Source organism: Zerene cesonia, chromosome 20 (genome assembly GCF_012273895.1).
Source record: "Zerene cesonia ecotype Mississippi chromosome 20, Zerene_cesonia_1.1, whole genome shotgun sequence".
Classification (NCBI taxonomy): domain Eukaryota; kingdom Metazoa; phylum Arthropoda; class Insecta; order Lepidoptera; family Pieridae; genus Zerene; species Zerene cesonia.
The window spans coordinates 7,411,764-7,424,824 of record NC_052121.1 but is presented as its reverse complement, the minus strand read 5'-3'; the positions used below and the strand labels follow the sequence as shown (position 1 = coordinate 7,424,824).

The window sequence follows — 13,061 nt, the reverse complement described above, 5'->3', positions numbered from 1 at the left end:
TATTGCAAAATAAAATGATGATGTAAACTCGAATTTTATTCATTCAAATAGGATTTTAGTCCCTTTGAACCGCAACGAATTTTCATTGAATTTTCTCGTGCGGTATTTCCGAATGGCAATGATCTAGGGACCTTAGAAGAGAGCGTATTTTTATCTAGAGCTGGTAACACACTTGTAATGTGCCTGGCGTTGGGGTGGATATGGGCGACGCTGACCACTTACCATCTGGTGAAGCATTGATCCGATTCTGACTCCCATAATTAAACTATTTAAAGTAACATTTTTCAATAGAACTTGAATTAAAATCCTATTTAGTCTTTGTTAATGATATCATTTAATAAATAGCCGGTATGTAGGTACTTGGAGTTTTGTATACTATTTCTATAAAGTAACCTCTTCATTCGAAAGAACAAATAAATAAAATATATGTACACTGCTTTCAATTTAAATTCCCTTTTCCAATTCAATCTGACTCGCCAGATATAAAGATTAGTTGAAGAAACGGAAAGAATTCCTTTTATTTTCGCTTGTTCTGAAATCCATTAAATGTCAACGAAAAAGAAATGATTTCGACTGGATATAGGTACTTTCAGCTCATCGGAGATTTTGTTCGTTACAAGTTGTCCTTTGCTAATGTAACACAGATTAATATTATTTGGAAGCTTCGTTATTTAATAAATGTAAAATAAAAAGCTTTGAACATTGATGCTTAAGCTACTTTTCATATATAATATAGATAGTAATCTTCAATAGAAACATCATAAAGAGAGTTTATAACTTTATTTTTATATATGTAGCAGTGAATCCTTGAACCTACTGATTCGATGATGAAAATTTATTAACTGACAGAAAGCTACAGTATTTAAGAGTGAATATTGCTTCTGATATTTTATATGATTCAAAAAAACTGTTAAAATTCATTTTATATCTATAGTAAATAGGAGTTTATCTCCTATTTAATATAAGGCGAGATGTGAAGCTTTTACCGGCGTGCGCTTATTTAACGAAACTATATCACTACATAGTATAAAACATAGTCGCTTTCTCTGTGCTTATTTCCCTATGTATGCTTAAATCTTTAAAACTACCCAACCGATTTTAATGGAGTAATTTTAATAGATAAAGTGACACAAGAGGAAGGTTTGTATGTATAATAACATCTGTTAAACTACTCCGAATTTGACGCGTGCGAAGCCGCGGGCAAAGCTAGTAAAGGAATATAATGTTCACTCACAATGTTGGTCTTTTTTTCTTAAATGTCCATGGAACTGTATAGAGAGAAATTTGTGAAAAACTCTCAGAGAATTTTATGAAAAACTCACACTTCTTTTATCAAAATAAACGATTTTATCATCAAAATAATTTTATGACCCAATGTTATGTTGATGTGTAATAATTAACTTTCCAAACAGTGGTCTCGAGTCCAATAGTAAAAAAAGTAAATTGGTATTGATTTCCCTTTTAAACATAAATTTCTCATGTAGTTTATGTATGCGTTTCTGAAGTTATAAACGATGAATAAAACGACCAAATGACAACAATATTCTATCAAACACAAAGAGAATTACGTCAATTGGATAGTTATCAGGAAATAAAATAAAAAAAACGCAGTCGAATTCAGAACCACCTACTTTTTTGAGTACTGGAATTTTATAATAGTTTCGTTTTAAAATATTATACAAAACCTCTACTCAAAGCTAACCTATACAACATTCGTCCAGTCGAAGTGATTCGACATCTGACTCAAGCCGTCGTGTCGCCTCTAGATCTATATATTACTTACTTTTACTTTATTTAACAGCTTTACTAATGTTTATTCTGTTTAATATATTTTCTGAATTTAATATTGATAATATACAATTTATAAATGTTGTTCCTACCATTTCTTCAAACTTCCTTCGACCTTGTTCATCACATGATATTCCTCCAAAGGATAGAACAACCCATCATTAACAAGAAGGCTAATTAATACTACAAAACTTGTATACTTTAGTATAAGTAGCATTTTCATCATGTAGCTCAGATTCAACATAAAATATATATTTATTCAACTACCTTTAAAATATGAATTGTCACATTAAAAGCTTTCAAACATACTCCGACGAATGTCAACTTATTGATCACAAAGAACTCAGAATGACAAACTTATTTATGGAAATTAGATCACATGTTCCCTCCAGTAGTCGACTCCTACAAACACGTCCCTTGTAAATAATACCAAAAAACGAAAACATTCTCGAACCTTCGACAAATATTTACTTCACGAATTACATGACGGGATTCGGTAAACAAATTAAAATGCGAAATTGTTGATAACTTCGTGCTTCTTTTTATTTATCTGCATATTACGTATTTACAAATTTCGTTAATGTATCAGTGGGTGTTAATTCAAAATTATTGGTTATGGCCTTATTCTTTACACCCCTTACAAAAACTATAATTCGAGATACCCATCGCCACTAAAATCCATAAAGTATAATCGGTTGAGACTTGTTTAATATTAAAATATTAAAAATCACACATCTGCCTTTCTATACCTACATGGACAATACTGCCAATAGTTTAACATAAGGGCGTGAAGTAACATTGTAACGATAAGGTCTTTCATTTATATATTTCAAGTTGATCCCATCCTATATCAATAATAGAACCCATTTGCTCGATTGACACAAGAAAAGAATAAGCTTAGCAGAAAATCGAATGAGATTTTGCCCTTTGAGAAATCAAACATACGTCGACAAAAGCTAAATTAACTATTGTGTAACTCGAACAGCCTATTTTTAGATAAAATGAAAATAAAGAACGATTGTGTCGCTATAAATAGCTCGTATATTAGTGCGTATAAAAAATTATCATTTAAATGATATTTCTATGTCAAAATTTATATATAGGATAATTGTAGATTCTAAATGGGATATATGAAAAAATAAGACAAATATAAATGAGATAAAGAATCCATTATTCAACGAAAATATCATTACGAAATGGGAGGAGTTGAATTGGTCCACGATCACACCAGGAAAGTTAACTGTCACGGAAGGTCAGTATTATACTAGGAGTATAATATTTAACCTATGTTACTTTTGTTTCGAAGAGTTAGTGTTAAGAAAAACTATATCCTTGTCTCTCCACTCTATTCATCATCAACCTCAATATCTTAAGAGAATCAGAGCTCGGCGACATTTTTAAAAATCAGGTCCTCATAATAAAGAAAATCTGGCGTAATATCGAGTATGTTTTCAGGAATTAACAGAAAGATAATAAAATTGTTATAATAACGCTATCACTTTTCAACTTAACAATATTAAATTGATTCCAATGTACCCTATACATGCTACGTATATACATAGAAAATGTATGGTGTAATGAAATAGTTACCTAAGCCTTATCGTTTGGCATCACGTGGCTTTGTGTACATTACGATTTCAAAACCATTTCCGTGTAAACTGAACACGTTTTCTTATCGAGCACAAACAAAATGCTTACGACAATGTGTTGCAAGCGTCTTGAGAACTTTTTCTTGTTAACCTCCTTGCTTCATTTGAGGTCTACTCAAGAACAATAAAAGACAGCCAAGTCAACAAATATGTCTCAGATCTTGCATCCTTACGGATTTATGTTTTCACGTTATTTTCACTCACTTATTTATTCATATCTGTTGTTGTTTGTAAAAATATAAAAAAACTAGCTGCACCCGGCAAACGTTGTTCTGCCTTGCTCTTATCATTTAGGTATATGAAAAATAGATGTTGGCCGACCTACCCGATATGCACAAAAAATTTCATCAAAATCGGTCAAGCCGTTTCGGAGGAGTATGGCAACGAAAACTGTGACACGAGAATTTTATATATTAGATAATCAAGTACAGTTTTAAGAAATTATTTAAAAAGCACATGGAATTTCTATATCTTCTCTGTTGTTCTCTGTTTATTAAAATTCCATATCCTTTTCCCTTTCACGAATATAATATCATAATAATATAATTCTTATTGTAATTCAGTTTGTATTTAACATTTTACTTGTAATTGAAGGTTGAGTTTTCCTTTTTTTTTTCAATAATATTAGGTAGTCGTTCCGAAAAGTGATTTAAAACGCTCCTTCACCAAACACGCAAGAATTTACTACAATTTTAAAGGACCTTTAATGTATTCATACTAGATGTACCTACAGAATGAAGAATATTATTTCGTGCCAAAGTTATTATTGTAAGAGACATATAACAAAGCCCAGTACGATAAGAAGGGCTTTGGGAGTCATCAGTCGATAAACTTCATTGAATTTGTCCCACTTTCCTTGAATACATTTACAAAAGTAATTTTCGTCTCCGTGGGAACCTTAAAATGTTGACTGTCTTTTCGCTAAAAGTCTCTTAAAAATACGGTAATTTAAAGCGTTGCTAAAACGGCGAATATTTTGCATTCGTAAAATTTTGTTGGCATCGTTGGAGTTGCCTTTTTATAATTGTTTTACGGCATTTATTTAGACTTTAGAGGAATGTTTCTTTTGAGTGGATATAATATGTGGCTTTTATACATTCTTGCCAGCTTTAAAAATGTTTTAGAAGATTTATTTTTGATTCGCGTACATACTTACATACATTATTTCCATAAATGTAAATCCTTATTGTCATGTTTGTGTCACGAATTTAGGTTATGTTAACCACATTTATATAAGGGCTTCCTAATTTCAATGTAAACCAAATCATAATATTGATAAAAAATTATTTTGATGACATTGTTAATTAATTTTTAATTGAGTAATGAGTTAATTTTGAAAAATATAAAGTTTGGATACCAACAAATTGCCTGTCCAAAAATCGAGGTTTTATTGAAAAATTTAATAACAGAAACAGTTAATTTAACACTTAGCTGCCAACCAAACGTTATTTATTAAATCTTTCATACCATTCCAGTCATTGTTATTACGTATAGCACGCCAGTTATTTCGTAATTGTTTCAAAAAAATAATACGAATGTACGGCATTTCCTTCTCGTTTCGTGACGAATGCAATAATATGAGGTTGAATTTTGTCTATGACCTTGACACTGAACTTACAATTTTATTCTGATAGTATTACTAGCTTTTGCCCGCGGCTTCGCACATGCTAAATTCGGAGTAGTTCAATAGTTGTTACTATACAATAAAAACCTTCCTCGTGAATCACTGTATCTTAAAAAAAACCGTCAAAAAACGTTGCATAGTTTTAAAGATTAGTGACATAGGGACAGAAAAAGCGACTTTGTTTTGTACTATGTAGTGATTATTTGTTATGAACATTTACTGGTTATATCTATCGTCATAAATCGAGGCTCATGTATTTTTTTAGATAAAACTTAACCGATTTTATATTTAATTTTTAGTTTTATAGCATTGAAATGCTTTATAAATTAGAAATTTTGAAAGAATAGAAAAAATTTTTCTGCCTCGTGATCAAATTTTTTCTATTCTTTCAAAATTTCCGATTTTATATTGTCAGAATTAGATAAAAAAAAGTCACACACAGTAAAGTTCACAATATCTACTCACACAGCAATACAAAAGTACTTATATTTATTACTAGCTCCCGGCAAACGCTGTTCTGCCTTACTCTTATCATTTAGTGGTATGAAAAATAGATGTTGGCCGATTCTCATAGATACCGGAAAAGCACAAAATTTCATCAAAATCGGTCAAGCTGTTTCGGAGGAGTATGGCAACGAAAACTTTGACACAAGAATTTTATATATTAGATAGATAACATGCATGCATTATTGAATGATAAAACGAAGCGATCTTTCACATCATTGATATGAAACGCTACAGAGATTGAAATATAAAATTAAAGTTTGATAGCGAAAATACAATTGTTTCGATTCAACGTACGGGAAAATGAAGCTTTTCCCCTCGGAACGGCGGAATAATAAATATTTAAGTGAACAATCTTGAAATGCTTTCTTTGTGCGTCATGTGTTGCCTGTTATTAAAAGGATTTCTTTTATTGCTTAGTCTTTTATTATTGAGTGTTTGATGTTAAATAATGTATTAAATTCGTTTGTATAAACCTCTGCTAATAAATAAATTTGTACAATTCCAACATTAATCATGACATATTGAACTAGAATCTAAGACTTAATCAATTTATCTTTGTATTTAAACAATTGGAAGTAGATATAATAGTGTCAACTAATGTTATAAAATTAGTACTTTGTTTGTTTTGTTGAAGCATCGATTATTGCAGAAAACAATTGGTGAATAATAACTTTAAAGAAGACAAAACTGTGTGGCTCGACTGGTTAAATTTGTTAAAATCAAAATTCGGTTAGAGCATTAAGAAGTACAAAAAGAAGTCATTTTCAAAACTTTTGTCGTATTGCTTTGACTTAATTAAACGTAATGGCAAAAAATATCTACCCTCTATCTATATATCTAAGTAATTGGTATCTTCATATTTAGTATTTAATGCTATATTCTGATTTAAATATTAACAATTCATTATTATGTCTGTGCCACGTCTAGCCATATCGTTTCAGTTCGTATATTTTCTATGCAAATACGATTGCTTCTATAGATGTACCCTGTTCAGATTTTGATGCGATTTTATATTTACAACGATGATATTTCTTGTTTCAGCGTTCGTTTCTCTCGTAAATTTTAAATGTGTTTTAAATCTGTCTGCAATGTGTGGATTTATTTTGTGCTCGCTGTGTTATCTTTAAATCTGAAGGGACAAAAATGGTTGTTATAAATTTACAATATCAATATAACTGAGATCCTTCCTAATAAAATATTGTTTTTTATAGTGACAAAATTTGTATTTACAAACCAAGTTTAAATTATAAAATACAAATTAGAATCAATACAAATACACCACCGCTATTAAACGTCTACTCATATAAACTTAAACTAAATTAAAACAAACACATTTACAAACGTCGATATCACACGAAGCTTAGGGCATAAGTGGTGTTAAAAATTTGAAACTCTGAAAAACGTGCTCTCGAATACACACGTATGCAAAAAGGCTTGATCACCTGAGAGCTAATAAAATCTTATCAATAAGTGTTTGCGTAGTTAGCCCATTAAATTTTATTGCTTGTAATGTTAGAATGGGTATTTGAACTCAAGGTCATTCTAAACAATATTATAATTTTAATGCCTCGGTTCCTTTAACATATGACTATAATAATGCGTAGATATTATGGAAAATAAAGGCCAACGAGATATAAAATATAAACAGCCTGTATCAAGCAATGCTGCGTTAGTAAGCGAATATTCTACCAGTATCTTTAAAATATTTCTTTCAAAGTCGGCCATGGCTCGACACCTCTTAATGTTGCCTGTTTCGTGGTACATGTGTAGCAGTTAACGACGTTTCTTTTTGAAATAGTTTGGTCTACATTCTTATATCGATTAGTTTGCCTTACTATTGGTATATGAATGTATGGTTTATTGGCGTAAGGCTTTAAGTATATAAAAACCTTTTTTTTTTGGTGGAGATAAATTCATTATATTGTAATACAAATTTTGTAACACAGTAAAGTATACAAGTAGGCTGATGCTTGTTAGTGCTTGACAGCTGTCAACGTCTCTGACAATACATTATTCAGACTGACAACACAGATGATACACGCCAGAGAAGGGGAGGAAAACTTATTATTTGAAAACAATATTCAAATTTCTGCTACTAAAGGCACTTGCGGTCCTGCGATTTTAGCCTTTCGCTTAGAGCCGAACTAGAGGAAGTGTCCCTTGGGCGTATAAGGCCTGGCTGTTAACCTCTACCGTCAAAAGTGGATGGCGGTCAACGTTAGGTTTTAGTGGGTATGACTTCGGCGAGTCCCACATACCGTCTCATGCAGTAAAATTGCAGAGGAGGATCTGTTAAAGCATTTCCCAACGAAAAAAAGGGGGGGCAAGTGCCCCAGCAAAGGTCAAACGTATAAAATAAATTATTGGCCGCGCAAGGTATACCTGTATCCGTCATAAATAACGCCTCACTTCACTTTTTCGTGAACAAAGTGAGAGTGGTCTTCATATATCCGTTATCTGCAAAAAAAATTAATTCAACAGCATGTCAGTATTGGTGTGTGTTATTTTTCTAACAGAAGATTATAACGGATGAAAACTACGATCAAAGTTAATGCTTTAAGACTTATATATAGATCGTACAGGGAACCGTCGGTTTTACGAGTGATCTCTCCCCAGTTGTGACGAATTTTTCATCCCAGCGGACCAGGGTTGTAATAGAATAGAGACTGCAGGGGCAATTGCTTATATACCTACACATTTGTACAATTTGATAGGTTTCGTTTTCGTTTAGAAAAATGATAAACGTTTAAAAAAGAAGTTTTTATTATGAACATGTTAGCTTTATTTCGTACTAGCTGCGCCCAGCAGTTTCTCCAGCGTAAGTCCGTATCCCGTAGGAATATCAGGATAAAAAGTCGCCTATATGTTATTCCAGTTGTCCAGCTATATACGTACCAAATTTCATTGCAATCGGTTTAATAGTTTTTGCGTGAAAGACCAACAAACACACACACATCCTTACAAACTTTCGCATTTATAATATTAGTCGGATCATTCCAAATGCAAAATAAAACAAATTTGAATATCATATTGGTTATCGAGAATGAAACTAATTGTGAAATATACTATCCGATTCGAAGTTCCTTTAAGAATACAGAGGTACGAAATTCATAGACGGGTTTTAGTCCCCGTGTTGGACTTATGCGGGTGAAAACTTTCGCTAAGGACCAAAGGATGGAACCGCAGAACTTTCCCGAAGTTTGTTTCAAACGTGACTATCATGGAGTCAAACATCTTTGGCTTGGCAAAATTTTAATGAATGCATTGTTCGCAGAATCTTGGCTAACAAAATGCATTGTAGACTGTCATAGAGCTATGTCAACTCTTCTACTGTATTTTGATACATTAATAAAATAAAGAACAATTAAGTGATTGAATAAATTTCTTTACATCTAATTTTTTGTTTTATAGCATTGAAATGCTTTATAAATGGCAAATTTTTAAGAATAGAAAAAATTTGATCACGAGGCGGGATTCGAACGCGCGTTTTTTGCCAAACCGTAGCAACGCCTAGCGTCATAGATGGCGTGGGCTTAGGTATATAAAACCGAAAAAGTAGAAGAAATTCGCTTACTGTGGCGGGATCACGGGTGGCCGAGAGGCTACGCTTTGCTACGGTTTGACAAAAAACGCGGGTTCGAAACCCGCCTCGTGATCAAACTTTTTCTATTCTTTCAAAATTTGTCTTATTTACGAATGCCATAATACCCATTTTATTTATATTCATATTTGATTCTGTATAATCTTTCGTATAGGTGAATAAATTGATTATAATTGCAAAATATCTATTATTAAATTTCTGTCTAATAAAACTATATTCTATACTCAATGGATATCATGTTAAAGATCAATCTTAATATTATTTAAATATAAATATGTGTAATATATGTAATAATTTTTAAATCGTTTATTTAAAAAATAAAATCTTCAAGGCCTTTTTTCTAATTCATATCCAAAATCATTATTTAAAAACATGAATATTAACTTTACTACTAATTACTTTAAAGAACAAGATTCCTCATAATTTAATATGATATTTTGACAAAAAAAGGTTTTAATTAATCGTTCAGCGAAACATAATGTCAAACACTTTTACATTATTACGAAATACATCAACAATATAATCTTAAACGACATCTATATGTCTTTAATCAATGAATCATGCAGAAGACCAAAAATTACGTCATTATTCACCAGCAAATACTCCAGCGTCACTCTTTCGAAAATATTATCATATGTACATAAGCATAATCAAACATGGCGCTCTCAGGATTAGTGTCGGAGAAAAAATATCTAAGAAATATTGCTACTTCGTATCTCATAAGCTCAATATTTTCCATCATACTTAGCCAGCGGATATAATCTCCGGTTTATCAAGCCAACGCTGTCAGAAGTTATTTGGAAACTTATATCATCGTTGTTTTTATATCTGATTGTATTATACACGACGGGTGGAAAATGTCACGACAGTTGTAATAAAAACTAAATGCAAGAATATCAATGTCGCCATTTAATTGTGATTAATACTAATTTACCATTCAATAATCGTAATCGTAGTTTAAGTAAAGAAAAATTAAAAAAACTAATCAAATCTATGCAATTATGAACGTTCCACAATTGCGTCGCTTATTAAATTCATTTGTTTTTATATAACAAGATTACGAATATATAGAACTGATGATTGATGAATTACATAATCAAATAGTTTGATTGCATATATGAAAAAGTTTAACTAATTTAGCCTACCATTCACGCTATATATTCAATCCAAATACACCCCGAACACAGTGACCTGAATAAATGCGGAATTCACTTCCCTCTGCACGTCCACGTAATTATCCCTCTCGTGGTCCCACAAGAAGGAAATCGCGTTGTTATAGCTCTGAGCCCGTTTCTGGCCGATGGTCACGACGGTGATAATCCGGTATCTATTGAACTGTATTGCTTTCAACTTACGCATCAATTCCCCAGCTAATCGTAGAGCTAGGGATGGAGATTCCTGGGAAATGGTATGTTTTATTCTTAGAAAGGCAGAAACAAGGATGATTTGAGTTGAGTCGCAATTTAAACTTTGGAATACTGGATGAAAATTGATGAGATTGATAAAGAATTTCTTTGTTCGATATTGAAACTTCATAAAATAAAATTATGAAGTTTTTCTTCAAATTTAATGAACATTTCGCTTAATTAGTCAAATTAGAACTTTCAATATAAATGTGAGTCTCTGTTATCTAATCTTATCTCATACCTTTAAAAGAACAATTATTATATATACAGTATACATATGTGAAGCTCGGAAACAGCTCTAACGATTTTCATGAAGTTTATCATGCGGGGTTTATCGGAGATTATAACTCGATCTAGCTACTATTCATATTTAGAAATTTCCGAGCATAGTTCACTCATCCTGGTACTTTCCTGTTATATTACGTCTGAATGGATGAATGCCTGGATAAATTTTATCAACGAAACCTTGGAGAGGGTTTAGACGTATAATAAAGCATGTGAATCATTATTAACATGCAAATAACTATTATATTGTTTCATTTACTTACTTACTTGAACATTATATTTGTGATCAGTGAAATGTTCATCAAGCAATGCATCTATTTCCTTCCGAACGGTAGGTAAGTGGAAGGGATAGCTTGAGGTCAGTTGATATGTCGGAAAATACATCAAAACTGGGCGCTTGAATTCTATCGCAATCTGTTATAGACAAGTTATAAACTGTGTCAAACATATTATTTCATAAATGCTAAATATAAAAACAATTTAAAAGAAATTATAAATGATTTGGAGAATATCAAGATACTGACATAAATACAGTAATAAATACTCAGGTTAAATATCACTATATAGAAAATAAAGTCGCTGTCCGCTTTTTGATTGTCTGTCTAACCCTAAGTATACAACTGTTTTTTTTATGAACAGAGTGGTAAAGAGGATTACAGCTAGTTTAAAAGAAAAGTGAACTGTGAAAACTAGAATTTAACGTCAGTTCGTTCTTAAACTTAGAGTTATATCCCGGCTATGGCCAATTTTACGATTAATTTTATTTTTCATTAAATTTAGACAATATTTATTATGTATACTGGTGACGAGACAAGTCCCAGAAGATTGCTTTTAGTTGAATAATTTTGGCTGTGGTAAATACATTCGAATATATTAGAATAGCTATAGCTTAGCCATAGTCAGTGGAAAGAAATACTGAGATATCATTAAAACTACATATACAATACGCGGATCAGGTAAATACGCTTCGTTTCGTATTGTAAAAGCTCACAATATTTATATTTTTCTAAGAAAGTGAGTTGCCATCAGACATAAATAAACAAGCAACCTACATTTATATGCATATATCTGGTTTATAACAATAGCTTAAGGGGAGGGTAGATAAAACTATGAACTTATGAGGGCGTGGGTTGTCATTTAACATTCGGTGACCCGTAGTTTCACTTACTGTTGTCCTACATACCGCCCTTGTTTTTTTACTACAGGGAAAGCGTACAAATAAAGGATTTCACATTTACCCGTTTTGTTAATTCATCTCGACTTGAAATAAAAAACAAAAATAGTCGTTATTTATATGGAGAAATACATATCATAATAAATCAATAATTTCATTTATTTGCTTCCCTTTGACTAAGTGAACATGCTGGAATGTTCTCGAAACGGCGAGTTAAAAAATGATACAACAATAACTGGCGTATCACCTATTACAGTTAAATTCTGCATTTATTATATACTTTACGCTCGTCTCGGCTCCTCCTGGATATCAAGATTCCTGTTTAATCTTAAAGGAGCATTTAATTTCGGGATAAAAATCCTATAATAAAATATAAAAGTATCCCTTCACCCAAGTCAGCACATACCCTGTCTGTATATTAAATTTCACCAATACCGTTCAGTACTTTCAGTGTGATTGACGGACAAACATCCAAATAAACAAACTTTCACATTTATAATATTAGTGTGATAGTGTGATTAAACATACATACATTTGAGGTTCTCTCAACTGGTCTTATACCGGGGACGCCACCAAAGCCATACGACTGTCTGCGGACCTTCAATCTGCTCATAGATTTGGGCCCAAAGCCCACCATTGATCGAGTATTTGAACGACTCTTAACCTCTAGCATCGACACCTTGCTCTTTTTACCTTCAGGGTCACCCATTTTTATAATTTCCCAGTGGTTATATACCTATAGATATAAATAACAAGGTAAAACTCTATAATAAAATCTGATTACGCCGTAGAAGGTTTTCTCCTGACAATATTCTGACAATATTGACGTTCCATTTTTCTACGAAATTGTTTCGGCGTAGTTTTTATATTATACAAGAGGCTAACGATAAAAGGTCCAGCTATCACCTCGCCCTTATCTCCACTCGCAGTAGGTCATCAATAACGTATAGTGGATTGATTGCTGTTGTTTTTATTAGCTATATCGTTAGTTCTAATGGTCGTTCGATAAATCAATTGCTAGTTGCTG

The 13,061-nt window shown here is 32.0% G+C and overlaps 1 protein-coding gene across 1 annotated transcript; it reads right to left on the bottom strand.

The window, feature by feature from the left end:
- Positions 1 to 10,330: 10,330 nt before the first annotated feature.
- LOC119835268 (dynein light chain Tctex-type protein 2B-like) lies at positions 10,331 to 12,743 on the bottom strand. Its single transcript, XM_038359994.1, has 3 exons — positions 12,567 to 12,743; positions 11,128 to 11,274; positions 10,331 to 10,567 (listed from the first exon to the last, which is right to left on the bottom strand). The coding sequence occupies exons 1-3, from the start codon at positions 12,741 to 12,743 to the stop codon at positions 10,331 to 10,333; spliced, it is 561 nt and encodes a 186-aa protein (XP_038215922.1).
- Between the last annotated feature and the right edge of the window lie 318 nt (positions 12,744 to 13,061).

Excerpts from the sequence above, each read along its gene's own strand:
- LOC119835268 (XM_038359994.1), bottom strand. The coding sequence starts at position 12,743 with ATGGGTGACCCTGAAGGTAAAAAGAGCAAGGTGTCGATGCTAGAGGTT. Across the intron at positions 11,275-12,566 it reads CAGTTGAGAGAACCTCAAAT|ATTGCGATAGAATTCAAGCG; the intron begins GTATGTATGTTT and ends TGTCTATAACAG. Across the intron at positions 10,568-11,127 it reads ATCACAAATATAATGTTCAA|GAATCTCCATCCCTAGCTCT; the intron begins GTAAGTAAGTAA and ends ACCATTTCCCAG.